This window comes from Psammomys obesus, unplaced genomic scaffold (assembly GCF_907164565.1).
Source record: "Psammomys obesus unplaced genomic scaffold, mPsaObe1.curated_primary_1811, whole genome shotgun sequence".
Lineage (NCBI taxonomy): Eukaryota > Metazoa > Chordata > Mammalia > Rodentia > Muridae > Psammomys > Psammomys obesus.
Window position 1 is genome coordinate 3616202 of NW_026596225.1, and position 26282 is coordinate 3642483.

General features: G+C 48.1%; 1 protein-coding gene across 3 annotated transcripts in view; it reads right to left on the bottom strand.

Moving 5' to 3' along the window:
• Positions 1 to 12102: 12102 nt before the first annotated feature.
• Positions 12103 to 26282, bottom strand: part of Faf2 (Fas associated factor family member 2) — a 43683-nt gene continuing 29503 nt past the window's right edge. For all 3 annotated transcript variants that reach the window (XM_055595807.1, XM_055595806.1, XM_055595805.1), the window contains 6 exons: positions 25416 to 25501; positions 25227 to 25318; positions 23076 to 23253; positions 19119 to 19290; positions 17813 to 17956; positions 12103 to 14183 (listed from right to left, as the gene is read on the bottom strand). In XM_055595807.1, the coding sequence (XP_055451782.1) occupies positions 14001 to 14183; positions 17813 to 17956; positions 19119 to 19290; positions 23076 to 23253; positions 25227 to 25318; positions 25416 to 25501 (855 nt within the window). In that variant the 3' untranslated portion in view covers positions 12103 to 14000. The remainder of the gene's footprint in view (positions 14184 to 17812; positions 17957 to 19118; positions 19291 to 23075; positions 23254 to 25226; positions 25319 to 25415; positions 25502 to 26282) is intronic.

The following is a 26282-nucleotide window of genomic DNA, read 5'->3' on the forward strand; positions in this document are numbered from 1 at the left end:
TGTGGGCAGGGACATCCTTCAGTGTCCTGTCTTCTCAATTCTTCTTGGGGTTTTGAGGTGATCCCACATAGCCTGGGCTAGCCTCAGATTCGCTGCGTAGCTGAGGGTGGACTTGACCCTCCTGAACCTTCTGCTCCCATCCCAAGTGCTGGGATTATAGGCATGTGCCATCACACAGGCCCTGGCATTGAAATTCTGAGGGCTGAGCTCTGGGCCTCACCTGTAGCAGTGAGTTAAGACTTAAGTCAAGATTCAGTCCAGTTCTAACATTTCTCCAAAGGGGAGGCCCACTCTTGCTCAGGAGCTCCTTTAGTCGATGGACAACTCTGGCTAAGCAATTCATTTCAGTCAGTCTCGGTTTCCAACCCATGATTGGCCAGGCCACAACCACAGACCTGTGCACTCCTTGCCTCTGTCCCCTGCCGGGGAAGGAGGGGGGTGTTGGGGAGGTGGCTTCATTTCTCTCCATGGTTGCATGGATGCAGGGGTACAGGAGAGAGCACGTCAAACAGCACACACACAGGCCAGCGATGTTCCCCTGAGCAGGGCTCTGGTCAGGCTGTGTAGTCTTTGGATCGTGTCAGAGCTGGAGGCCAGGGTCCACCGAGGTGTACTCAGTCCATCTCAGAAGTCCAGTGGAAGCATCTTGGTTTGTGCAGAAATAAGGGCTGATCATGTAACCCCGCTTCACATGGAAGGTGACAGGAGCTGGGATCCCCTGTGTTCACCTGGACCCTGTGCTGGCCTGGGCTGTAAGTCTCCAGACGGCCACAGGCCCTGGGTTTGCTTTGGCTGCAGCTGCGCACACCCTGTGGCCTTCCGGGATGTGGAGAGAGCATACTGGCAGCAACTGGCTCCCAGGCCTTAGAGCCATGAAAATCCAGTGTGGGAGAGTTCTCTTCGGGCTATAGAAAGCCCGAAGAAAACGCACAGATTACATCAAGTCACCACCCACGAAAGCAAGGTCAGTGAGACGGAAGAGGGGTAACTTCAGCTAACTCGGACTTCATGAAAGCCTGGGTGCTTCAAGAATGTGTCACTGAGGAGCAGCAGGAAGTCCCAAGGAAGTGGGAACACCCTGCATTTACAGTCCAGCTAGTGCAAACCAGAGAGCTTCCAGACGGTGGGCTCAGTGGACTGGGGTACAAGGTCTGCATGACTGCGCATGCCCAGTGTGCCTCATGCCCGTAGTTCTAGCCACTTGGAGAAAGAGAGATGGTAATGCCTTGAGCCCAGCAATTAGGGGGCAGACTGGATGTAAGAGACGATCTCCAAAAAAAAAAAAGGAGAGGAAATGGGAAAAAGAATGGACACAACATTGCGCGAAAATATAATTTAAAATCGTGCTATTTGCTAACCAGTCAAAAAAATTCGGGCCTGTAAAGATGGCTCAGCAGGTGAGTGTGTTCCTTTTCCAGAAGAAACCGATTCTCAGCACCAGTCAAGTAGCCCAAAACTGCGTGTAGCGTCTCTTTGGAGGAGCCCATTGCCTCTGCAGGGCACCTCCGTGTGGTGACACAGGCGCAGAACATTTTAATCTTAAGGAAAACCTAAGACAGGCTGGAAACGGAAACTGCACGCTGGCAAGTGTGACCGGTACAAAAGTAAGACCCCATCAGGAGAAAGGGAACGTCCCGGGATCAGCTTCGCAGAATTTCAGGGACGCTTTTAGCCTTTCCCGAAACAGATACAAAAGTAACAAAGGACCTAGAGAGCAGCTGGAACAGCTTAGAAAAACAAGGAAGTGGGAAGCGTCTGGGTGGATCCTTCAGAGCTGTGCACAGGCCCAACAAGGTGGCGCAGCAGGTGACACTGGGTGACCTGCGCTCAATCCTCAGGACTCACGCAGCAAGAGAACACTGCACCTCGATGCATGCCGTATACATAGGTGCTCGCGTGTGCACGCATGAAGGTAAAAAGGCAGCGTGATTATTACAGAGCATAAAGAATCTAAAGGTTGGGGCTGAAGAGACGGCTCAGTCTAAGCGTGGCGTACAGGCTGCTCTTGCAGAGGAACCAGGTTTGCCTCAATGAAGTGTGTAACTGGAGGGGAAGATAACAGTGCCGCCTTCTGGCCTCTGTGGGCACATAGGGCACAGACGTACACAGTCAAAAAACAAAATTGTTTTTAGTCTCACTGTATAGCCCTGGCTGTCCTGAAACTCAGTATGTAGACGAGACTGGCCTCCAGTTCACAGAGATCTGCCTGTCTGTGCCTCTGGCGTGCTGGGATTAGAGGTGTGAGCCACCACAGGCAGCTTAAAATTTAAAGGTCAGTCTACACAATTACAACTGGCTTTACTAACAGCTGCATTCCCCGGCTCATACACCAGCGCAGACTGGACACCATAGACTTAAACATAAAACTTAAAAACCTAGAGAGATAGGAACTGCCAGATCTAGGGATAGGCAGGGTAGTTTTGGCTGTTAACATCAACAATCATAAGCTAGTAGTTTGATATTAAAGTGGAAACCTGCAAACTGACAAAGGGCTCATTTCTTAGATACATAAAAGCAAATGTTTAATATACAATTATCAAAGTGGCCATTTTGTTAGTTATAAAAAATGTTCAGTGCCAAATTAATACATTTACAAAACCAATGAGAATTAAAGGTTTCTGTCTCAGGCAGCCTCCAGATTCAGCAGGGGCTACAGAGGGAAGAACTCCACCTCAGCCCCTAAGACAGAAATGCGTGTGCGGCCTGGGGGACCCACTGCTCACAGACCTGCCACTGGGGAAACCTGCAACGCCCCGACGGCTCGGCTAACATCTCGGTGCTTCCCAGAATTCAACTCTGCGGTGCTGGAGCTGTCATTACCTGGTATGGACCAGTTTTTCCTGTTTACGGCTGTTTATCTGGTTTAGGGTCAGTAGCCCCACATTAATAAAGTGCCCTGCCTGTGCTTTGATGTCTTCCGGCTTCGTTCTTGGAGAGAGGAAAACAAGAACATGGTGGAAGAGGGAGACTGCTCTCCACTGACTATTGAAGCCCGTCGCAAGGGCCACCTGATGCTGCTCCAACACTACCAGCGTGAGGCCATTGGAGAAGTGCAGACAAATTCGCGTGAAAGTGGGTTAGGGTCAGGAGCCGAGGGGCTAGAGTTGTCTCAGTGGGGAAGAGCACTTGTTCTTGGAAAGGATCCGAGTTCAATGCCCCAGCACCTACATGGAGACTCGCTGCTTCCTTAGGCACAGGCACGCATGTGGCAGACATACATGCAGGCAAAGCACTCGTACATACGAGCAAACTAAATAAATCTTAATAAAAATAGAACATCTTTTTTTAAAGGAACAAGGAGTGAGGGCAAATGAAGCCCTCTTGGGGGCAGAATATGTCACTGCATGGATCTACATGTAACAAAGGGGGAGAATCACAAACACGCGTAGGTGCACAGGGCTCACGTGAAACCTTTGACAGGTATAGACTGCCAATGCCACCTTTTCTGGGCAGTTTGGTTTTGGTTTCTTGCACTTTAACCCTCTCCAAACGAACTGCAGAGTACTCCCCATTCCTGGCCTGTCAGCCTACCAGGTTCCACTAGAAGGGAGAGAGGGCCAAGCACCAGATCCTTCTGAAACGCCCTTCCAATCCCTACAACTCCGAAACACAAAGTTCAGGGAAGCTGGGCATGGCAGTTGACTCCTACAGCCCCACCCACTGGGAAAGGTAAGGAGGGAGGCCTGCAGGGGTTTGAGGCCAGGCTGGACATGGGAAGGAGTCCGGGCTCGGAGAGCCGGTGGAGAACGACGACAAAGGCCCACTCCGACAGGATGAACCGGATTAAGGTCCAGGTGCCTTTGGGCTGGGATCAGCACTTTAAGTACGATTTGGGGTAGGCTTGGAAGGCTTTCAGGTGTTTCCTCTGCCTGCTTGCCAGCAACTCCCAAGTGTGTCGGGCCCATGGTGACATTGCCTGACCTGAGAGTTCAGCCTGCACCTGGCCAGGAGGAACTCTGGGAGTTCTTGGCCCACGCAGATCATGTAAAAGCCTAGGCATTCTCTAGGGGAAATTGGATTGCCCTGACTCCTGGGGGTGTCTACTGAGAGCTTGGCATATCATCTGTGTCAGATAAATTCAACAAAACTAGCTGGCTTCTCCTCCAAGCCAACAAAATTCTCACCTCCAGAAGCCAGGCTCAGAAGCAGAGGTTAAAGTTCCCAGGCAAACAGCTGCTTCAGATGATGGCTAGGACCTCGAACAACGATAGGCCCCTGAATGAGGAAGGAAGGAGGCGCTACAAGGCCAGTGGCAGTTGGCCTCCCTGTCGCTTCTGTTCCCCCACCACCTGAGAGAGACTGCAGACCAGACAGCCCATTCTAGGACTGACAGGAATGAGGGTAGCCATGGGCCCCAGGCTTCCATGGACAAAGACCCTGGTCTGGTCCTTCTCTTTTCAGACTCTACACAGGAAGTAGAAAGCCTTGGCCCTTTGGAAAGCCCTGGGTGGGCCAGTCTTGTCTTGGAGGAGGCAGTGATGTCAACTCATTTCAGAGAAAGGCAGAGAGGGAAGAATGCAGTGGTGCCCCGGCGCCTCTCCAGCAGCTAGCTCCTCTGCACGGGTGCAGGCCCTGGACGGCCAGCACACTGGCCCGACCTCCTTTCCCAGCCCCTGCCCCTCCTCCCTCGCTACCCGACTCCCCTGACTCGCCCTGTTGCAGAGTGTGCTCTGCTGAGGACGCTGCACACCTGCGGCGCCTGTGGCACGCCAGGAGTACCAATCATGGGACCTCCTTCCGTTTTGATTTCGTTCCCTGAAACAAGGTCCTGCTGTGCACTCCTGCCAGGCTTGACGCTGTGTGGCCCAGGCTGGCCTCCAGTTCTCAGAACCCTGCCTCTAGAGGGCTGGACTTACAGACATGTGCCCCAAGGCCACGCCTTCTCTTCCTGGTGACTGTAAAACCAGCCTTAATTCGTGGCACAGAAAAAGGACTTCCAATTTGCCAAAGGTTGCAGCCAACCAGAGGGCTAAGAGGGCCTTCCACTCTCCAACACCAGCTGGCCGCTTTGCTTTGGGGCCCTTCCTCCCAGTGCCCATGCGCTTTGCCTCTCCCTCTACTGTCCCACAGCGTACCTGCAGAGGGCTCCCCCTGCGACATGGCTCCTGCTGACCCCTAGACCCCAAGCCATCACATGCCCCATAACACCAGAAAGGAAGGGCCAATGCAGTCGTTTTCAGAATGCATGGTTTGAATAAACAAGAATCTTAAACCAGTGAGCTGCTCAGAGGGAGAGCACGTGAGACGCTGGCCCAGCCCCGGGGCCCAGGGCCTCGAACACAGGCCCCCCTCCTTCCTCAGTGGCCCAGGTGAGATGAGCAGGAGTTAGCCCACTTCAGTAGTAAAATAACCTTCCTACTGTCTTATTTGGGGTGTGCTAATGTGGCAAGCTGGGATAAGTCTCTGGTCTCTGCTATTTCTATCCCAGAGAAAGGCACGGATAGAGAGGTGCATTCTGGGAAAGACCCCCAAACAAGACAGCTCATTCCAGGTCAGCACGCAGGGCGGTAACAGCACCCACATGTACGCTGGCTGCATGCTAGCTACGTCTGCTGAGCACTTTTGCTCTTGTCTAAATGTTGTCTGAGATATTTAAGCACAGCATGGCCTCATGAAAAAAGTGGAAAGTAAAGTTCCGATGTACCTCAGTTGGTAGAGTGCTTCCCAGGCCTGCATAGAGTGCTGGGTTCAAGTCACATAACGATGTTTAAAGAACAGCTGAGCAAGAGCCTGGAAGCTGCCAGTTTGCAGCTTTCCTCCAGGGTCTCTGCTGAGTGCCCACCTCCAGGTCCCACTGGGCTTCCCTCAATAAAGGCTTGTGACCTGGAAGCCTAAACTGAGATAAACCTTTTCTTCCCCAAGTTGCCCTTTTTGTTTTGATTTTGAGACGGGGTTTCTCTGTGTAGCCTGAACTGGCACTGTAGACCAGGCTGGCCTCTAATCCATAGAGATCCACCTGCCTCTGCCTCCCTAGTCCTAAGAACTAGGATCAAAGGCGTGCACCACCATGCCTGGCATTCCCAAACTGCACCAGCAATCAGACTAGAACAAAGGGAATCATGGATTAAGCTCCAGAGCCGTGGCTGACAGGCAGGGGACAGCACACACTCATTCGCTGCTGTAGGGACAGACTTTCTGGATTGCAACGCTAAGATAGCAAAGACACCTTTTAAAACGTTATTTTTGTTTGGTGTGTGGTTATGGGTGTCTACACTTGGAATTCGGCGGGCAGCTGTGTGGACTTGGTGCTGGCCTTCCACCTCTACCTGGGCAATGGGCTTGAACTCAGGTCACGTGTTCATAGAAAGCGCCTCTACCTTGCCAGTCCCTAACACAAACTTTTCTTTTTTTTTAAGTAAAATCTTCTGTTCTTTTTGACTCAGAACCGTCCTTGTTTTTACTGTGTTCCGGTGCTGGGCGTCAAATCTAGAGCCCCTCACGTGCTCGGCAAGCACTCTCCCACTGAACTGCACCCCCACCCCGAGTTCCCTCTGCCCTCTCCTGAGGGAGCTGGCGCGGCCGCACACTCAGTTACGGCTTGTTTACCGACCTGCCACTTAAAGCAGTGAAGGGTTAAATGTAAAAGAATACTTTGATCAATTTATAATCTATCTAGCAAAGAGCTGTGGCCATTTTAAAGCCATTCCCAAAGAGCTGGGGAAGACTTCTGCAGTTAAGAGCACTTTAAGATGCTCTTTCAGAGGACCCGGGTTCAGTTCCCAGATCCCAGCAGCCACTTCAGGAGAGATCTAGTGCCTTCTGTTGGTCTCTGAGGGTGAGCACCTGCACCCACACACACACACAGTAAATCTTTAAAAAGGAGGGTGCTAGGTACAGGGGCACACACATTTAATCCCAGCACTAGGGAGGCAGAGGCAAACTCTGAGAGTTCCAGACCCTGGACTACATAGTGAGACCTTGTTTCAAAAAAGAAAAAGAAAAGAAAGTGTGAGACTGAAGCACACCTTTAATCCCAGCACCTGGAAGGCAAAGGCAAGTGGCTGAGTCTCGTCTACAGAGTGAGTTCCAGAACAGTCAGCGCTACACAGAGAAACGATCTTGAAAATTTTTTAGATAATATACTTACCATGTTATGCCATTTCCACAGAAAAAGTTTTGAAGCAAGAGAAACAGAGCCCACAGAGAACCAAAGGCTGAAAGTTCCTCTTGGCCTTGTGTGTGTGCTCTTTGACACAAGCACGCGCGCGCACACACACACACACACACACACATACACACATACACACACATCACAATACAAATAAACAAATGCTGGGACTGGGGCCCAGTGCTGAGGAGCACTTACTTCTCTTCCAGGGGATCCAGGTTTGATTCCCAGGCCCCACACGGTAGCCCATAATCACCACTAGCTCCAGCTCCAGGACTCTGACTTCTTCTTCTGACCTCCACAGGCTCCGGGCATGCATGTGGTATAGACATGCATACAGGCAAGATGCTCACATACTTAGAACAACACACATCTGTAAACATTTTCAAATGTAATAAATATTTTTGTGTTTGCTTGCTGGCTTGTTTTGTTTCTTGAGGGGGTTTCTCTGTGTAGCCCTGGCTGTCCTGGAACTAGAAATGTTTTTTTTAAAGTTCTGTTTTTATGTGTCTGTTTTTGATACTTGAGATGGAACCAAGTGGCTTGTACACACAACTCAGCTATAGTTTCATCCTGAAAAAGGTTTTTTTCTTTTTTTGGTTTTTCTTGAGGGGGTTTCTCTGTGTAGCCCTGGCTGTCCTGGAACTCACTCTGTAGACCAGGCTGACCAAATTCACAGAGATCACCTGCCTCTGCCTCCTTGAGTGCTGGGATTCTGAAAAAAAAAGAAAGTTTTTATGAGCATTAAACACGTCCCACAAATGATCCCCTGACCTATTATGGTATGCACCTCCTTGTGCACAGAGTGAGTAAATAAGTGTATGAGTAACAGGCATCTCTAGTTAGTGTGCTATTACTTTTTTTTTTTTTTTTTTAACGAAGGTTCTGTGTAACCCACTGACCTCAGACTTGAGTCCCTCCCACCCTGGTGTCCCTAGTCGTGCGATCACACGTGTGTACCATCATGCCTGACTCTCCTGTTTTTATGTACTTCCTGAATTCTTCCACCATTGAAAAAAAGAACTAAATCACAATCAGAAAAGCAACAATCTTACTCTCTCCCTGCCTCCCCCACAGAGGCAGATGCTAGTAGGTAATTGGTGAAGGCTGAGGATGTAGCTCAATGGTGGAACATTTACCTATGATCCACAGGCTCCAAATCCAAGTCCTCAGCTACACACACGCACACACACTCACACACACACACACACACACACACACACACACACACACACACCAAACAAAAAACCTCAAAAGCAAACAGAGCAGCAGCCACAGTGAAAGGCAGAAGGTGGTCCTCCTATGGTAAAGGCACTTGGCATTTATGTTAAAACAACTCCATCGGCTACAGAGGACTTAAGAGTGCTTACTGCTCCGGCACAGACCTGAGTTTGATTCCCAGCAGCCACATAGTGGCTCACAACTACCTGTAATGCCTATCTGTTTCCAGATGATCTGGTAACCTCTGCTGATGTCCACGGGCTTGTGCATGCATCGGTGCACCCATACACACACAATACATAAAAAATAAAATTACAACCCATACCAGCCAGGCAGTGGCTCACAACTGTCCATAACTCCAGTTCCTGGGCAGCCGACACCCTCTTCCAGCCTCTAAGAACATCAGGCCCAGAAGTGGTGCACACAAAGACATGCAGGCAAACACACACAAGATTTTAAAATCTTAAAAAAACAAAACAAAAACCCCGACCAACCAACCGAACAACAAACAAACAAACAATAAAACCACAGCAGCAAGATTTTAAGGAACCCACAGTGTAGACATGAGAGTCACCTGGTGAGCAGTATGGGTTGTCAGTGTCTGGAGCCTGGCTTGGTGGCAGGCAGATGGGAACAGAGTAGTCCAAATAGATGGCATGTGCCACAGCACTGAACTTGGGCACCCACCAGAGTGGCAGAATCCTGCTTCCTGGTGACAAGTCACAGGAAACCAAGTTCCTTCTACTGACAGGCTGGTTTCTTTTTTTTTTTTAAGTATATTATTTATATAGCATTCTGCCTGCATGTGTACCTACACACCACAACAGGGCACCGGATCTCACCATAGACGGTTGTGAGCCTGTGGTTGCTGGGAATTGAACTCAGGACCTTTAGAAGAGCAGCCAGTGTTGTTAACCTCCGAGCCACCTCTCCAGCCCCCAGGCTTGTTTCTTGAGAGTCATGTAGCCCAGTGGGCTTTACTAACACTTCCTGCTTCAGCCGGGAAAGTGCTCGCCGGCTTTCCATTACAGGATGAGCACACCTCAATTCAAAGAGAAGGAACCTGAGCATTTCAGTGTCATCCTGAGAGTTAGCAAGAGGGGCAAATAGGAAACAGCAGGGTTGTGCAGGCTTGCCAAGCACAGTAGCTGGACTCATACGTGTAGGGAAGCACTCTAGTAAGGGGTAAATAGCACAGTAGGGCCAGGGCATGGCTCAGCAGGTAGAGGTGCTTGCTGCCAACTCTGATGATCAGAGTTCAATTCCTGGGAGCCACATAGTGGAAGAGGAGTGGCGGCTCCTTTATGGTGTGTACACACTTTTTTTTTTTTTTTTTTTTTTTTAAAGCACACAGGAGTTCTAAAGGTGCTGCAAATGAGGTATGTCAGGGGCCACAAGTCCACAGTTCACCCCAACCCTTTATTTATGTGGGTGAAATTTTGTTCTGACAAGTCTGGAAGACCTCAGACATCCACACTGGGCCAATCTGCTACGGAGCTATGTACTCCAGCCCACCCAGGAAAACCTTCACTGAGCCAACTACACATTTCTGAAAACATCAAGGGTGTCTAGGGAACACCTGCTGTACACAGCCATTCAGCCATGCTGAAAGGCGACGGCCAGGCCTGGCAAGGTGATGCCTGTCTTTAATGCCAGCACTTGCTGACCTGAGTTCAAGGCCAGCCTGGTCTACACAGCAAGTTCCAGTCTGACTACATAGTGAGACTCTCAAGAAATAAAATGCTACTGCCAGCCCACTTACAGCTGCTGAAAGCTTGGCCTAGGGAATAGAGGTCACACGGCCAGAGTCCCTGCCAGTCAAGACAGTCTAAACAGTCTTTGTCTTTGTTACTGCCACAATTTTCATAGACAAACTTTGAATAAAATGTGAAATATATCTTCTGACCTTAGATGAATAGTCTGCAGACTTAGTCATTAGTTGCAGAGGTTACTAGTTTATACTTAGCATGTGCTTGAAAAAGGTGGAGCTGTGCACACGAGGCAGATGTAAGTGCCAGCAAAACACACATACACATAAAGGTTCAAAAACCATGGAGCCCCACCACCACCACCTTTGAAGATGCAGCAGAGTGGGCTGGGTGTGACAAGGCCCTACGGAATTCTCTGAAAGAGTTCTCTGTACCAGGAAAGGGCAAGGAAGAGAATGGCCAAGGATCAAATGAAAACAGTAGCAAAAAGTTATCCCTGGAGGTCAGTCTCCCGAGTTCTTCTACAGCTATTTCCATGACCACAGTACTGCTTTACAGGGGAGACAACTACTCTTCCGTGACAGCGCTCCTTCCAAACTCTTCCTGTGGACAGGGGAGCAAACGTGCTGTGAGTTGGGTGGGTTTTTCTCTGTGGCCTGGCTGCCCTGGACTCACCAGCTGGCCCTGAACTTCCTACCTCTGGGATTAAAGGCCTGGCTCCCTCACATGCTAAGACTTTTGTTTGGGGGCTCCCTTCAAACTTCTCAAAGGCAAAGAGCTGCAGAGGGCGGCAGCACGTGCCCGTCACAGAAAGCAGAGCTGCAGTTAGGAGGGCCTTCTAGAGAGGAGCAACACAGCCCCGCTTTCTGTCGCCTGGAATGCGGTTGTTAGCTTCATTAGCAGTTGGGGAAACTAAAGCTCACACAGCTGACAAATGCAGCTGAACCCTGACCCATCACTCCTCTTCCTACACAAGCTAGGTGGCCGTTTCTCAAAGGGATTCGGTGTTTCTGAGTAAGGGCTGTTCTGACTCAGGAACCCGGTGATTCTTCCCCACATCACCTTTCACACCTTCCTTTCACACGGGAGCTTCTAGACAGAAAGACCCACAGCTGGCTGTATAATTTTTTGTTATAAAACGTTTAATGTTAACCTACAATACAACGTAAACCTTTATGAAAAAATTTGAAGTACACTAGGTTTCTTGAGGGGTTTTGAACTCAGGTGCAGCAGGGGCTGGCACACCGCCTCTTTTGTGGGTGGGCCTTCTGTTGCTGCCTTCCTCCAAGTCAAAACCTCTCCCCAGACAAACAGAAAAGCCAACCAGCTGCAAGGTGGAGGTCCCTGTCCAGCACCAGGCGACACGGTCTGATTATGTGTTCTGGGGGCTACTTTCCAACACTCTTCGTTGGCCTTGGCACCATGAGCAATTGTCAACTCATCAGGTGGAGATCCTAGTTTTTTAGTTTTTGAAGTGACAGAAATTCTCTTGCCATCTCTTTTCCGCAAGCAAGGAGAAAACAAAAAAACAAAACCTGACTGCTACAGAAAATTCTGCAGAAAAGACCAGACAGGACCCACTGAGGCTGCAAAACTCTTCTCAGGCATCGTGGCTTAGTCATTCCTGTGTCATTCAGCTGGGCCACTTCAGTGGGGAGTGCGGGACAGAACTTGAAACAAATACTATCATCCACGACTTGACCTTTGAATAACTGGTAGGACAACTGGAGGCAATTTAAACAAAGACAAATGCTCCCCGGGCTCTTCAAGCTCACGGGGCTTAGGGAGCCACAGACTGCACTGGCAAAAGGACAAAACGTGAAGTCCACAGTTCACCTAGGAAGAAGGGAAACGGCACCCGGACAGCAGAACTAGGGGCACCAAGAAAATGGAACTGTGTCATAGCTACTGTAGAGCAGGGGGCAGCCTTGAGTATGTAGAGTTTGAGGCCAGTGTGGGCCATCAGAACCTATCTCAAGAACCTGAGAGCCACACTACAGGGGCTGGAGAGATGGCGAGAGGTGGACTTCAGCAGAAGCCTCCAGGACACGGAACAGGCTGCCCTCAGAGTCGGGGCAACAGATGGCCCTTGTTTTATTAGTCTGGCATCTTTTTGCAGCTATCAAAAGGCAAGAGGCATAAAATGTACACATTACAGAATGAGACTAAGAAAAAAACCCCAGAACTTGTCACAAGATACTTCCACAGTACACGTGCCCATGTGCCAGGCAGAGACGGGACCAGGAACTGGGAGGGAGGCTCTAAGGGGAGGACCCTCTGCACAGCTTCAGAGGCTCCCCTGACGCCTTCACAGCGGTGCTGGCATCAGATGTGCTCTCTCACCCAGCCTGCAGACAGCTACAGTGTTAACATCCCAAGGTAGAACCTCTGGCGCTAAAGCCGCATTCCCAGGCTCCCTTCTGTGGAGAGCTGCAGAGGGCAGCAGCACGTGCCCGTCACAGAAGGCAGAGCTGCAGGTAGGAGGGCCTTCTAGAGAGGAGCAACACAGCCCTGCTTTCTGTCGCCTGGAACGCATTGCCTCACAGCACACTAGTGACCACAGGACCGTCCTAGAGGGCTGCAGTGTGTCAAGCCTGGACCGGCCTAGCTAGTCCACACCACAATACTTGTTAGTGCACACTGGCATGTGTCAATACATGGCTCAACCACGTACTCACTACCAAAACTCAACCACAGACGAGACATTTACACAGAAAGAAAAACACTCCTGCTGTTTTACCCTGGCCATGAGGAAGGCTGAAGACCGACTCTGCTAACTGGCCTTGTCGGAATACGGAATGTGCCTTCCAGCAACGGGCCAAGGCTGGGGTCTGATTCCCCTTAAAGTTTCTGCTTCAAACCTTTCTTTGAGACAGGGTCTCACTGGGTAGCTCCGGCTGGCCTGGAGGCTGCCTGCCTCTGCCTCGACGTGCTGGGACTAGAGGTGTGTGCCGCCAGGCCTGCTCTGGGTCTATGCACGGTAAACATCATCACACTTGCACTCAAACAGGGAGAGCAGCCACAGGTGGAGTGGGGGCCTGAGGGGGGGTCCCGCTAGTGCTTTGGAAAGGCACCGAGCTTGGCAAGTTAGGGAAATCGGGAAGAGCAGCATGTGCCGTCAGAGGCAAGCCAGGAGCTGCCATCCTTTGGTTCAGACCTCTATACCACCACTTGGTACAGATGCCAACGAACAGCTGCAGTGTGCAAATGAGCACCCCCCACGGGTGTGAACTGTGCACACAGCCTCTGTGGGCCATACTCCTCTCATTGCTCCAAATGGGATACAAAAGTGGCAGAGCTCTACCAGAGCAAACGGCCTCTCTGGGAATGAGAGGAACAATGGCAGAAATAAGCACAAATTAGCCCAGGGCACCTTTATTACACTACCTTGGGCTAAGGAGCCCAGGGCATTGGCTCTTTATCAAATAAATTTAAAGAAAACAACAACAACAACAAAAAAAACCACCTAAGTCAGCCTCATTCCTTTGGTCATTATCATTACAAAGCAAACAGAAACAAAGTCAGTCATAAGCTGTGGGCAGTCTGTTCTGTACTCTCCCCTCTCCCTCCAGAAGTGGGAGAAGCAAGTCCTCAGGAGATGCTGCTGTAGCAGGCCGATGGAGGGGTTCACTCGTATTCTCTATAAAAGCAAGAATGAATGAGAAACCGTGGGAATGTCTCCTTCCCACTCGGGACATCGGCTGGGCTAGAGGTGAGAGCCTCCACTGGGAGGGTGTGCTGGAGGCCGTGGAAGGTGAGGCCGAGCAGGCATGTTCGTCGCTGACCTTGCGCGCGCACAGGCTGTGACTCTTGCAGGCAGCATGGTTTCTGATCCCTCCATAGGATGCAGCAGTTTTTTAAAAAAAATATTGTATTATAATAATATGAATTTATCTCTTGTTCCGTTTTTGTTTTTCCATTTCTTTTAGGGATTGGGGTGGGAGGGAGGAAGCAGAAAAGTGTCATTCGTCTGTCAGGTCCTGAACAAAAAGAACCTCTGTGTGGCTGAGTCCTGCCTCCTGCAGTGTCGGGGGGTTGGGCCATTCCTCTGAAGGGACGCAGGGCAGTACCCGTCTTGGAAAGTTGGCTTCAATCTGAAACTTTTCAGGGCTTTCCTTCAAGGAAAATAAGAAGTCATGGATGACCTGTGGGTAGCACACAGAGAAAGAACACAGTGAGGAGACACGCTGGGTAAATGGCCACAACCTTTCCCAGGATGACCCAGGTACACAGCCGTCATGATAAATGGAATCACTTCAACGATTTCCAGTTCCCCGGAAAAGCATTTTTAAAGAATTCACAAGGAGCGTGTGGTGGCACACGCCTTTAAAAACAAATTTAAAAGACTGAGGACCCCACCCCTTCCCTACAAACACCACCTCGGGGAGAAAACCTGGTGGGCACTCCCTGAGCTAAGTGACATCACAGTCACTTAGACCCCATCAGTGCATGCGCCCTTCGTCAGCTGTGAATGCTTCAAACCTCTTAATGGACACAGAATGCATGATCCCAGCACTTGTGGAGGCAGAAATAGTGAGTTCAAGGCCAGCCTGGCCTATATAGTGAGCTCCAGGACAGCCATAGCTATCTAGAGACCCTGTCTTAGAAAAAAAGAAAAGAATGAATTCACACAAGCCTATCCCTAGTCCTCTGAATTACATTTTTTTCCCTTTCAGAATCTGTCCTTAGGTAAAGCTCAACAATTTCTAAAAGACTGATTGATTGATTGGTTGGTTGGTTGATTGATTGATTGATTATGTATGCAATGTTCTGTCTGCATGTGTGCCCTCACACCAGAAAAGGGCACCAGATCTCATTATAAATGGTTACGAGCTGCCATATGGTTATGAGAATTGAACTCAGGACCTCTGGGAGAGCAGACAGTGCTCTTAACTGTTGAGCCATCTCTCCAGCCCCCAAAGCTAAACAGTTTAAAATTTTTATTTCCTATGTGAGGGTCTCACAATGTAGCCCAGGCTGGCCTTAAACTCACGAGCTCCACCTGCCCTCTTGTCCCTCTCCCAGTGCTGAGCTCAAAGGCATGCACCAGCATGGGGCAATCACACCCAGTAAAGCTTACCAGTATTTACTCAGAAATAACCTCAGTCACAGAAAAGCTGGAAACACAGTGTACAGAAAATTTCCCTTTGGTCAGGCAGTGGCAGTGTGCGCCCTTAATCCCAGCTCTCAGGAGGCAGAGTCAGGTGGATCTCTGTGAGTCTGAGGCCAGCCTGGTCTACAGAGTGAGTTCCAGGACAGCCAAGGCTACACAGAGAAACCGTGTCTTGAAAAATCAAAAATAAAACAAAATAGAATGTTTGCTTTGAGTTAATTTTAAGTGGTCTGCCAACTTGGTGTCCCACTGCCCCAGAGACAGTAGTTATTTTGTTACAGTTTAAGTGACCTCAAAATCAGAAACTGTAGCTGATACATTACAAAAAGGTAAACACTCAACCTTCAAATGAGGGTTTCAGGATCCCTTCCCAAATCCTCAGGTATTCAGGTACAACTCATGCATTCTGTGTCCGTTAAGTGGCCTAAAGCACTCACAGCTAATGAAGTGACAACACTGGACACATGTACTGGTGGTGTCTAAGTGACTGTGATGTCACTTGTCACCTGCCAGGTTTTCTCTGAGGGGTGGTGTTTGCAGGAGGGTGTGCCAGCCAGTCTACTGACTCTGCTAATAGATCCACACCATTTTAGCCGATAGGCTGCATGTTATGTCAACAGTTATTTTCATGTTCAGACTATCTTAGCTGGAGCAGGTGTGAATGGCTGGCTTCTCTGTCTTGTACACATGGCCTCATCCCTCTAGGAACAATGCCTTGCTTTCTGCACAAGTTGTTCTAGGTTTTCTTTCTTTTGTTGCTTTTGTTTTTACTTTGTTTTGAGACAGGGTTTCTCTGTGTAGCCCTGGAACTCTGTAGAGAGACCTGCCTGCCTCCAGAGGGCTGGGATGGAAGTGGTGTGTCACCACACGCAGTGGTTATTGGTTTACACGTTTGTATTGTAGTGCTCTCAAAGGGCTGACCATGACTGCATATGAGAGGCAGAGTTCACAGGCTGGCGAGAGGCTTTCAAGAACACTAAATTATTTGGTACATGTCACTGTCAGGGAATGTCTGAGTCCAGGTCAGCATGGAATTAACTGTGTGTCTCCTTTAGACATCATTCTCCTCTCCCAAGGCCCCTCCTCCAAGCAAGCATTTAAGTCTTTTGTTTTGGATTTTTGAGACAGGGTTTCTCTGGGTAGCCCTGGCTGTCCTAGAACTCACTCTGTAGACCAGGCTGTCCTCAAACTCAGAGACCCACCTGCTTCTGCCTCCTGAGTGCTGGGATTAAAGGCATGCAACACCACCCCACCAAGCATGTGGTACACAGACATACATGCAGGCTTATATACATAAAATAAAAACATACATACATATATATGTACAGGCTTATATACATAAAATAAAAATAAATCTTTATAAAAGGATGGGTGCTGGGTGAGATGGTGCACACTTTTAACCACAGCACTCAGGGAGGCAGAGGCAGGTGAATCTCTGTAAGTTTGAGGTCAGCCTAGTCTACAGAGCGAGTTCTAGGAAAACCAGGGCTACACAGAGAAACCCTGTCTTGAAAAAAACCAAAAAGTGCTTTGGAGGTGGGAACAGGGAGATCCCCAGGAACTGTTAGCACACCAATTTAGTAGAATCAGCAAGTCCTACGTTGCAGTGAAGACTCTGTCAGGAAATAAGGTAGATGGCTCCTGAGAAAAAACAACTTGAGGTTGACCTCCGATTTCCACATGCAACACATGCACGCACGCACACACTAAATAAATTTGAAAGCAAACTAGAAAAAAACCTAGAGGATTCATGCTAGGTTTCACATATAGAAACTTCTCCCCTCAGATTATTGACTTGGGTAGAAACTTCAGGAAATTCCACATGCAAAGCCAGGCACAGTGATGCACAGTTAGTCCCAGTACTCAAAGAGGAAGAGGCAGGCAGGTATCTGACCTCAAGGCCAGCCTGGCCCTGTTCCAGGATAGCCAGGGATATGTGAAGAAACCCCATCTTCAATGCCCCGCCCCCAGCCACCACCCAGCACGTGCACCTGTGATTGGGACACAAGGAGGAGAAATGGCTGGGGCTCTGGAAACACATTTCTGTTACCCAGCTACAAATTCCAGGGCTCAGGGCTGCAGAGACTGGCCGCTCTTCCAGAGGTCCTGAGTTCAATTCCCAGCACCCACATGGTGGCTCACAACCATCTGTAATGGGATTTGATTCCCTCTTTTGGTGTGTGTAAAAACAGAGCATTCATATACATAAAATAAATAAATCTTTAAAAACAAGCAAGCAAAAGAGGGCTAGAGATACAGCTTACTGAGACCCTAAACTCTATTCCCAGCCCAAAAAGTAAAATCAAATACTGAGCGGTGTGCACACCCCTCTCACTGTAGACAAACACACAAGTGGAACTAGCTGCTTCTTTCCCACACCGTAACCTCATTTTCATTCTGGGCTAGGTCTCAGAGTCTTAGCGTCTGTTCTGACCACATGTATCTCAGAACACAGTATCTTCAGTTTAAAGTGAAGGCCTGGGAGAAACCTCATCAAGAGGGCTCAGCTGGTAAAAGTCTGTTCTGTCAAGCCGAAAGTTCTATTCCGAGGACCCAAACACAAAGAGGAAGGAGACCAGACTCTCGATCGCACGCACACACACCCACTCACCCCTCTACTGCCCAAATCTACAAGTACCACATGGCTTAGGTGAGCCTTACTGTCAGAGACTGTGAGAAATGGAACCGTCTCTCTACTCTGGAATCATTGGGTAACTTGAAAATGATCTTGACACTTTCGGGGTCGTCAGGCGAGGGCTCAGGAGGCAGGCATTCCAACTTCCTTTCCTTTTCCTCCTGCAAGTTCTAGAGAGACACAAAGCAAGGGTAAGGATATGGCTCCAACAGGAAAACAAGAAGCCTGGAATACAATGACTACGTAGGTTTACTGAAAACTCATGGACAATTATTGTAAGAAAATTCTCAGGGGGCCAGAGGATAGCTCTCGGCAGGTAATGGTGCTTGGGCCTATTGAGAAAGACTCGAGTTTCACCCCCAGAAACCACGCTAAGGGTAGACTCCCTAAAGTTGTCTTCTGACCTTCACAGAAGCATTGTGGCAGGTGTGTGTCAGCACTCACACATCACATAGACATATAATAGACAAAACCTCATTTATTGGTATTTGAGGCAAGGTCTCATTATGTGTACCCCTGGCTGATCTGAACTTGATATGTAGATCAGGCTAGCCTCAAACTGACAGAGATACACCTGTCTCTGCCTTCTGAGTGATGGGATTGAAGGTGTGCACCACTACACCTGAGGAAAAAATGTAAAAACAACTCCTTAAAACAAAACAAAACCCTCTTAGGACTGGGGACATGGCTCAGTGTTAAGAGCACTGGCTGCTCTTCCGGAGGACCCAAGTTCAATTCCCAGCACCTACATGGCAGCTCACAACTGTCTGTAACTCTAGTTCCAGGGGATCCGTCACCCTCACACATGAATGCAGGCAAAACACCAATGCATGTAAAATTTAAAAAAGCAAAAAACTCTCTTGGCAACCAGGTAAGGTGGTGAATCCCACGTGGGAGGCAGAGGCAGGTGGATCTCTGTGAGTTCGAGGACAGCCTGGTCTACAGAACGAGTTCCAGGACAGTCAAAGCCACACAGACAAGTCCTACCTCAAAAACCAAAACCAAACCAAAAAAACCCCAAGAAATAAAACAGAACCCTATCCTGGCAAGAAACAAGGAACAGCGTGCTACAGCACACGCACTGCTGACTGTGTGCAGGCACTGAGGATGGGGAAAGAGTGTATCCTGGCTGGAAGCAAGCAGCAAGGCACAGTAGAAATACACCATGAGCAAAAATGCCAGTTTGCTAACGCTGATACCAAGAAAAAATAAGTGGAGAATCAACTTAACCCACAATCCCAACAAAACTCTACCGTCATGTGCAAAGGCTTGGGTGACAAGCCCTGGTGTCCTCAGCATGCTGGGAACATGAGGGACAGAGGCCTGGCTCACCTGTCGCCTTCTTTCCTCTGCCAGCTTCTGCTGCTGCACCTCCTCCTCCTTTCGGCGTTTCCGCTCCCGTTCTTCCCTCTTTTTCCGTTCTTTCTCCTGGTCTGCCCTGAGAGAAGCCAGGTAGGCTTCATCCTGCTGTTGTCTCAGCACTTGGGTCTGGTTCCTTTCTTCCCTGTGGACAGACAGAGTACAAACCAAACCCTCATTTCACAAAGCTGTTTTCCTAGCCTGTCTTCCTCCTCCCTCCCTCTAACCTCTCTAGGGCTAGAACCCAGGACTGGGCTGGCTACATGCCAGGCAAGCACAGGTCTTGACTGTGTTTCTCCCAATCCCCTGGTCTTGAAGGCCAGCCCTTAGCACGAGTGCCTCACCTCTCAAGCACTGAGGTTAGAGATATGCCTATGATGCCCAGCTCCTGGCTTCTATCTGCTGTCAATTTGAAACACACGAGTTACTCCAAACACAACTGGAGAAGGCCTGGCCTAGCAAGGCTGCAGAGCATGCCGTTGTTAACAGTGGCTGACAAAAGATGATCCAGTCTACCGTGGGCAGCCCCACCCCCTAGGCAGGCACTCAGAGACGGTATCAAAAAGCAGGCTGAGCAAGGAATGAGGAGCAAGTCAGGTAGCAGCAATCCTCCATGGCTTCTGCTTCTTTTCCTTCGTGTCCTGACTTTTCTCAGCACAGTCCTGGCTAGTTCTGTGTCAACCTGCCACAAGGTAGAGTCTTAAGAGGAAGGACCCTCAGCTGAGAAAATGAAGGTCTCCATAAGATCAAACTGCTTAATTAGTGATTGATGTGGGAGGGCCTGGTCCACTGTGGATGGGGACACCTGGGCTGGTGGTCCTGGGTTCTGTCAGAAAGCAGTCTGAGCAAACAGATAGGCAGGACTCGATGGCCTCTACATCAGCTCCTGCCTCCAGGTTTCTGTCCTGTTTTGAGTTCCTACTCTGATTTCATGGTGTTTCATCAGAGCAAAAGAAACCCTGGCTAAGACACAAAGTCTTAACGTATTTCAGGGTGGTTTCAAAACTCATGATGTATTCCAAGGATGACCTTGTACTTTTGATCCCTTCTCAAGTGTTAGGAACTCAACTATATTCCCCGTCTGTTTTCTCTTGGGCTGAAGATTTGGGCACAGGGTGGAAACCCTGGTCTAGGAAGGCATTACAGGCAGGGTAGAGCAGACTGAGTGTACTGCTGCTTCCTCAGGAGTGAGCTTTATGTGGGACTCAGGGCCAAGATCTGGGTGTCCACTTTGTAGAGTGCCTTTAACAGAGCTCTTGTGGCTCTCCACTTACTGTGTGACAATTCCACGTATTTACACAAGGAACTCTAGTCATTTTCAACTCCCATTCCCCCATCCCTTCCCTTGGCTCTGAACACTTCTCAACAACTCCTCTGTCTCTCGTTATGTGGCCACTGAGTACAGTTTCTTGCCAGAGGGAAGCTGGGAGGCCACTTACAGAAGCATCGCAGCTGCTCTCCCAACAACCACTGGCTGCCAACAGGCCCCCCTGGGAAGGGGTGGACCTGTGAGGCCCCATCCATGGTGAAATGCTGATGAGCCCAGTCTTGGGCAGAGGACACAGCTGCAGTGAACTGAGGTGCAATGGCTGTGTTGTGTCCAGATGACATGTTTTTGTCGCACCTCTCCCCAACCTCTGGCTTTTATTCTTTCTGCTCCTACTTCCTTGACATTCCGAGTTGTGGAGGGAGTGACTATAGCTGTTCAACTTAGAGCCAAGCACTTCATCATCCTTTGTTCTCCACTGTAACCTTCTGCATGTCTGTATCTATTTATTTATTTGTATATGGTGCTGGGGAAGGAGAGAGCATGCTACAGCATAAATGTGGAGGTCAGAGGTCACCCTGTGGGAGTCAGGACTTTCCTTCCACCTCGTGGGTTCTGAGGATTCAGGCTTGAAAACAAATACAACCTTTCTGGCCCTCAATCTTTTCTTTTTCTATTTATGTATTTATTCTTATTTTATGTGCAAGGGTATTTTGCCTGCATGTATGTCTGTTACGTGTGAGGGTGTCAGATCTTGGAGTCACAGACAGTTGTGAGCTGCCGTGTGGCTGCTGGTATTGAACCTGAGTCCTCAGGAAGACCACTAGTGCTCTCAACTGCTGAGCAATCTCTCCAGCTCCCTCAATCTTTTAAAAAAGATTTATACTTATGTTTTGTTTTGGTTTTTTTTTTTTTGAGAGTCACCCTTTTTTTAAAGATTTTATTTATTTGTTTGTTTGTTTGTTTGTTTATTATGTATATACCAGATCTTATTATGCACCAGAACTCATTATAGATGGCTGTGAGCCACCATGTGGTTGCTGGGAATTGAACTCAGAACCTTCAGAAGAGCAGTCAGTGCTCTTAACCGCTGAGCCATCTCTCCAGCCCTATACTTACGTGTGTGTGTGTGTGTGTGTGTGTGTGTGTGTGTGTGTGTGTGTGTGTATGAATAGACAGGTGCCCATGAAGGATCTCCTACAGTTGGAGATATGAACCGCCCGTCTTTAGTGCTAGGAACTGAGCTGGGTTCTCTGTAAGGGAAGTGCATGGTCTTAACTGCTGTTGTCATCCTACATTATTATTAATTTTTGTTTGTTTTGTTTTCCTAGACAGGGTTTCTCTGTAGCTTTGGCTGTCCTTATTCTTTGTAGACCAGGTTGGCCTTAAACTCACAGAGATCCACCTGCCTTCGCTTTCCTGAGTGCTGGGATCACAAGCATGTGCTACCAACACCTGGCTCCACATTATTTTTTAAGACAGGGTTTCTCAATGAACCTGAAACTTCATTACTGGCTAGCCCAAATGACCTGCAAACCTCCTGTTTCCTCCCTGCTCAGAGTTAAGATCACAGCTGCATGCAGCTGTACCTGGCTTTTATGTGGGTGAGAAGATCTGAACTTAGGTCCTAGTGCATGCCAAGCACTTACTTTCTGGACAGTCATCTCCTCGGTACCTGTGATAGTTGCTCATGCGTTCATCATGCTCATGCAATGTAGTCTGCACTAGATTCTGGATGGACAGAATGTAAACAACTTCCTCAGAGTTGAAACAAGTGAATTTATGTGCACTCCTGAGTTTGCTAACTGCTTGAATAAATTAATCAAGGTACAAGTTGTGAGAGCCTTGTTTTATCCTTCTAAAAATGACATACAAAAAAAAAAACCCAGCAATGCAGGGGCTGCAACTAGCTAATGGGAAAAGGTGAAAGGCAACAGTTCTGGGACTTGAGTGGTCAACCTGTGGAGTTTAATGATACGTGCAGGCATAGAGGGTGGAAACTGATTAAGCAGAGACATAGCTGTTGTCCACTGCTGAACACCTAACTGCTTGCCTGGTGTGTGGAAAAAACCACCAACACATCTGGTGCTGAGTGACATGAGAATATGGCAAGAGAAATGGACCTCTCCTTTGTTTTCTATTATTTTCCTTTAAAGGTTATTTTTTTTAAATATATTTTTAAAATTACTTATTATGTATACAATGTTTTGTCTGCATGGATACCTGCATGCCAGAAGAGGGCACCAGATCTCATTATATTGGTTTTGAGCCACCATGTGGTTGCTTGGAATTGAACTCTGGACCTCTGGAAAAGGGTACTCTCAACCACTGAGCCACCTCTCCAGCCCCTTGTTTTCTACTATTGTCTTCAGACTAGTGCTACAGATGAAGTACCCTCCAACTGTAACCACTTTAACCTTCTTCTTCGACTTGTCCATTTCAAATATTCTGTAATTACTGTACGTAATTCATGTAAGGGGGAGTTATAACCAGTCCACCCTTTTCACATTAAGTTCTTTCTATGATGTTCAGCACTCTAAGCTAAATTTCAGCTTGAAGCAAAAGCTTTTAAGGTGGTTAAGACAAGGGAAAAAAGTCTGTGGAGCCCAGGTCAGTCCTCCGAGCACACCAATTGTCTCTTTTCAGAAAGAACTCGCTAGTACCTCTCTAGGCGTTCTGACACCAGGTAAGTCTGGTTTGCATCCATAATAAATGTCAGCTGGCTGATGAGGTCATCGGGCTGGATGAGGCCTTCCAGCCGTCCTACCACAGTCATGCGGCGATCCTTCAGCATGATCACAGCCAGAAATGGATAGGTGTTCTCTCGTAACGCCTGTGAGACTGACAGAGAGACCCAGGAGAGCACAGGTAAGACTTGGGGATAAAGCAAATCAACCCTCAGACTTTGCATAGACAGAATGCTTTAATCTTGGCTGGAATTAAAAAAGGAAGGTGTCATTTTTCTCTGTCTACCTTTTTTTTTCTACTGGTTTCTTTCCTTTTTTTTTAAATAAGTGCTAGAAGAGATTTTTGTTTTATGCATATCAATCTTTGGCACCATGTACATCTGGATCCCATGCACTCATGGTGCCTGTGAAGGCCGAAAGAGGGCATCAGATCCCCAGAACTGGAGTTACAGAGAGCTGTGGGCTGCCATGTGGGTGCTGGGAACTGACCATGGTCTTCTAGAGGAGGAGGCCATGCTCTAACTACTGAGCCATCTCTTCAGCCTCTCTTTTTTTTTCCTCTACAGCTGTATACAGAGATCAGAAGATGGCTTTCTGGGGCTGGTTCCCTCTCTCTACCACGTAGGATAATCAAACTCAGATTATCACATTTGGTGGCAAGTGCCTTTACCGATCTCATACCTCACTAGCCCCCACCTACTTTCTTCATTTTTTTTTTTTCTTTCTGTCACCTGTTTGTGTTTCTAAACTGAGGTGAGTCCTTAGAACAGGACAAGCCTCTTTGGTGAGTTGTTGTCACCATGCTGGGAAAGGCTGCAAGTTTCTAAAATAATTCTACTAAATGGAAGAAGGCTCTACCGAGAACCAGGTTAGGTTACTGCTTGGCTAACATTTCTTCAAAGTGTGAAGGTCACAAAAGGAGAGCAGGCTGCAGTTCACAGCTGCGCGCTGTTGGCCATCATCCCCACACACCACCTATGGCCCCATCTTTTCCTCCTCGTCTAACTCCCTCCTTAACTCACTCCTAAGCTTTTTTTCTCCCCATAACAAGGCTAGTTTTTCTGCTCTAAATGAAGTAAGATGGTTGGTCTGTAAATAACCAAAGTTTTATTATAATGCAATTGCATCTATGTTCTTACATTATGAAAGAAGAAATTTTATAATTTCCTACAAAAAAAATATCCTTTGTGCCATGTATTTGTAAGCCCCACAGAGCCGTATTAGAATGGCAAAATACAGGCTGCAGGAATATGCCAAGTGTCTACAAACCAATTAGGAGTAAAGATTTAGAACTAAGCTGCAGCCTGGCAATGGTGGCACACGCCTTCAATCCCAGCACTCAGGAGGCAGAGGCCGGCAGATTTCTGTAGGTTTGAGGCTAGCCTGGTCTACAGTGTGAGTTCCAGGAGAGCCAAGACTACACAGAACCCTGTCTTGAAACACATGCCCACCCCTAGTCCCTAAAAGAAAACTAAGATGCAGGAGAAGGAGCTGCAGCATATTTGATTCTGAACACCAGGTATGATGTGTTCACATATACAGAGGTTGCTGGACAAAAAGGCTACAAAATGATTGCATGTTCTTCACTGGGTATCTCTGTATCCTCTAATGGTTTCTAAAAACTACCTATCTCTAATTAAGAGTTACTGCCAGAAAGAGCGGAACTTCCTGCATCCACTGTCAGCACTCCAGTACTCCAACAATATACTCTACTCAAGAGCTCACTCTGTTTAAACTGGACAGGGAAGATGAATGTAAATAGCCTGTAGAGATTAGTGGTGAGCTGCTGGGCAGGTTGATTTAAAATGAAAGTCTCTGGTGATGGCATGGCTAAATGTAAGGAATGGGCCTTAAAGTCTGCCAGTTCCAATCACATTGCAACTCTAAGCTAACTGTATGTTCTTGGATCTGTCCTAACATCTCTAAGATTGTTTCACAAATCTCAAAGTAGGCACAATACAGCCCTCATCTCTCAGGACTGCTCACAAAATTAAATGATATAAATCAAAACTGCAACTAGCATTATGTCTACCACCGAACAACCACCCAAGAAATGGCATGGCATTTTCCCACACTTCCCCAAGGATGTTCTGACATTCTCAACAAGGCAAAAGAAACACAACTTACCCCTGTACCCCTCAGGTTTGTTGGTAGAACAAGCCCAAAAAAGCATCCTGCTGTTTATTAGTGAGATAACTTCAGGTGCACAGAGAGTATTGCTAAGGAATAGGATAAAAACAATGTAAGAACAATTTGCTAACTCAAAACTGTCAGGAAAAAAAAAAGTCAGCAAAGAATAAAGACTCATGTACTCACCGACAGAACTCATCCGAGTCCTGGTGGTCATCTCCATGAAGATAGACCAAAAGAAATCGAAGTTCCCGCTTGGCATCGTTAAGTGCCTGTGAGAGACAGAAGATCACTGCTCACTCTAAGACCCTGAACTACGATTTCAGCTCAGGGTCCAGGTGGTTTTAACTATATACTAATCAACATGAGCAACCAGAAAGTGGGGAGGGAAATAGGAGGGAAAAGGAAAGCAAGAAACTAAGTATTTCCCAGGCTTCTACCTATACACCCACCCTTGGCATCTTTCTCCCCATAAAGTCCAAGCCAAGAAGCTTTAATGAAAAGGGTTGAGTGTTGTTAGGATTTATGCTGCATCAGGCAATGAGGATAACCAAGGGGACACAAAGGAGTCCTAACAAGTCAGAGAAAGCTGCGTTCATGGCTTAAAGGTTAAAAACAGGAGACTGTGACCATATAAAAGCTACTTTGCAGCTACAAAATTCTTGCCAATAAAAAGACAGCTGCAAAGATGAGTTGGATGCAGCAGGACACAAGCAAGCACAAAGGACCAGGGCACCAAAGGCATTCTAAAGAGCGTGGTGTTCAGAAGATCTTCTGAGACAAAGCAGGTGTCCACAGGTCTTGTGTCACTTACATGGTACACTCCCAGTAACTGCCTGTAATTTCTGCATGGCTAATGGTAGTCTACCCTCAAGATCATGCCAAGAAGTGCTTGGCTTCCTTATCCCTGTTATCTGCAGCCCTGAGCAAGGTGCCTAAATTCTGTACAGATAGATAATACGTGTGGAGTGGGGTAGCAGCAGCCAGCAAGAAGACCAACTGTGAGAAAAAGCAGATGTGGAGGAAAAAAGTGGAAGCAAGGGTGAACCGACC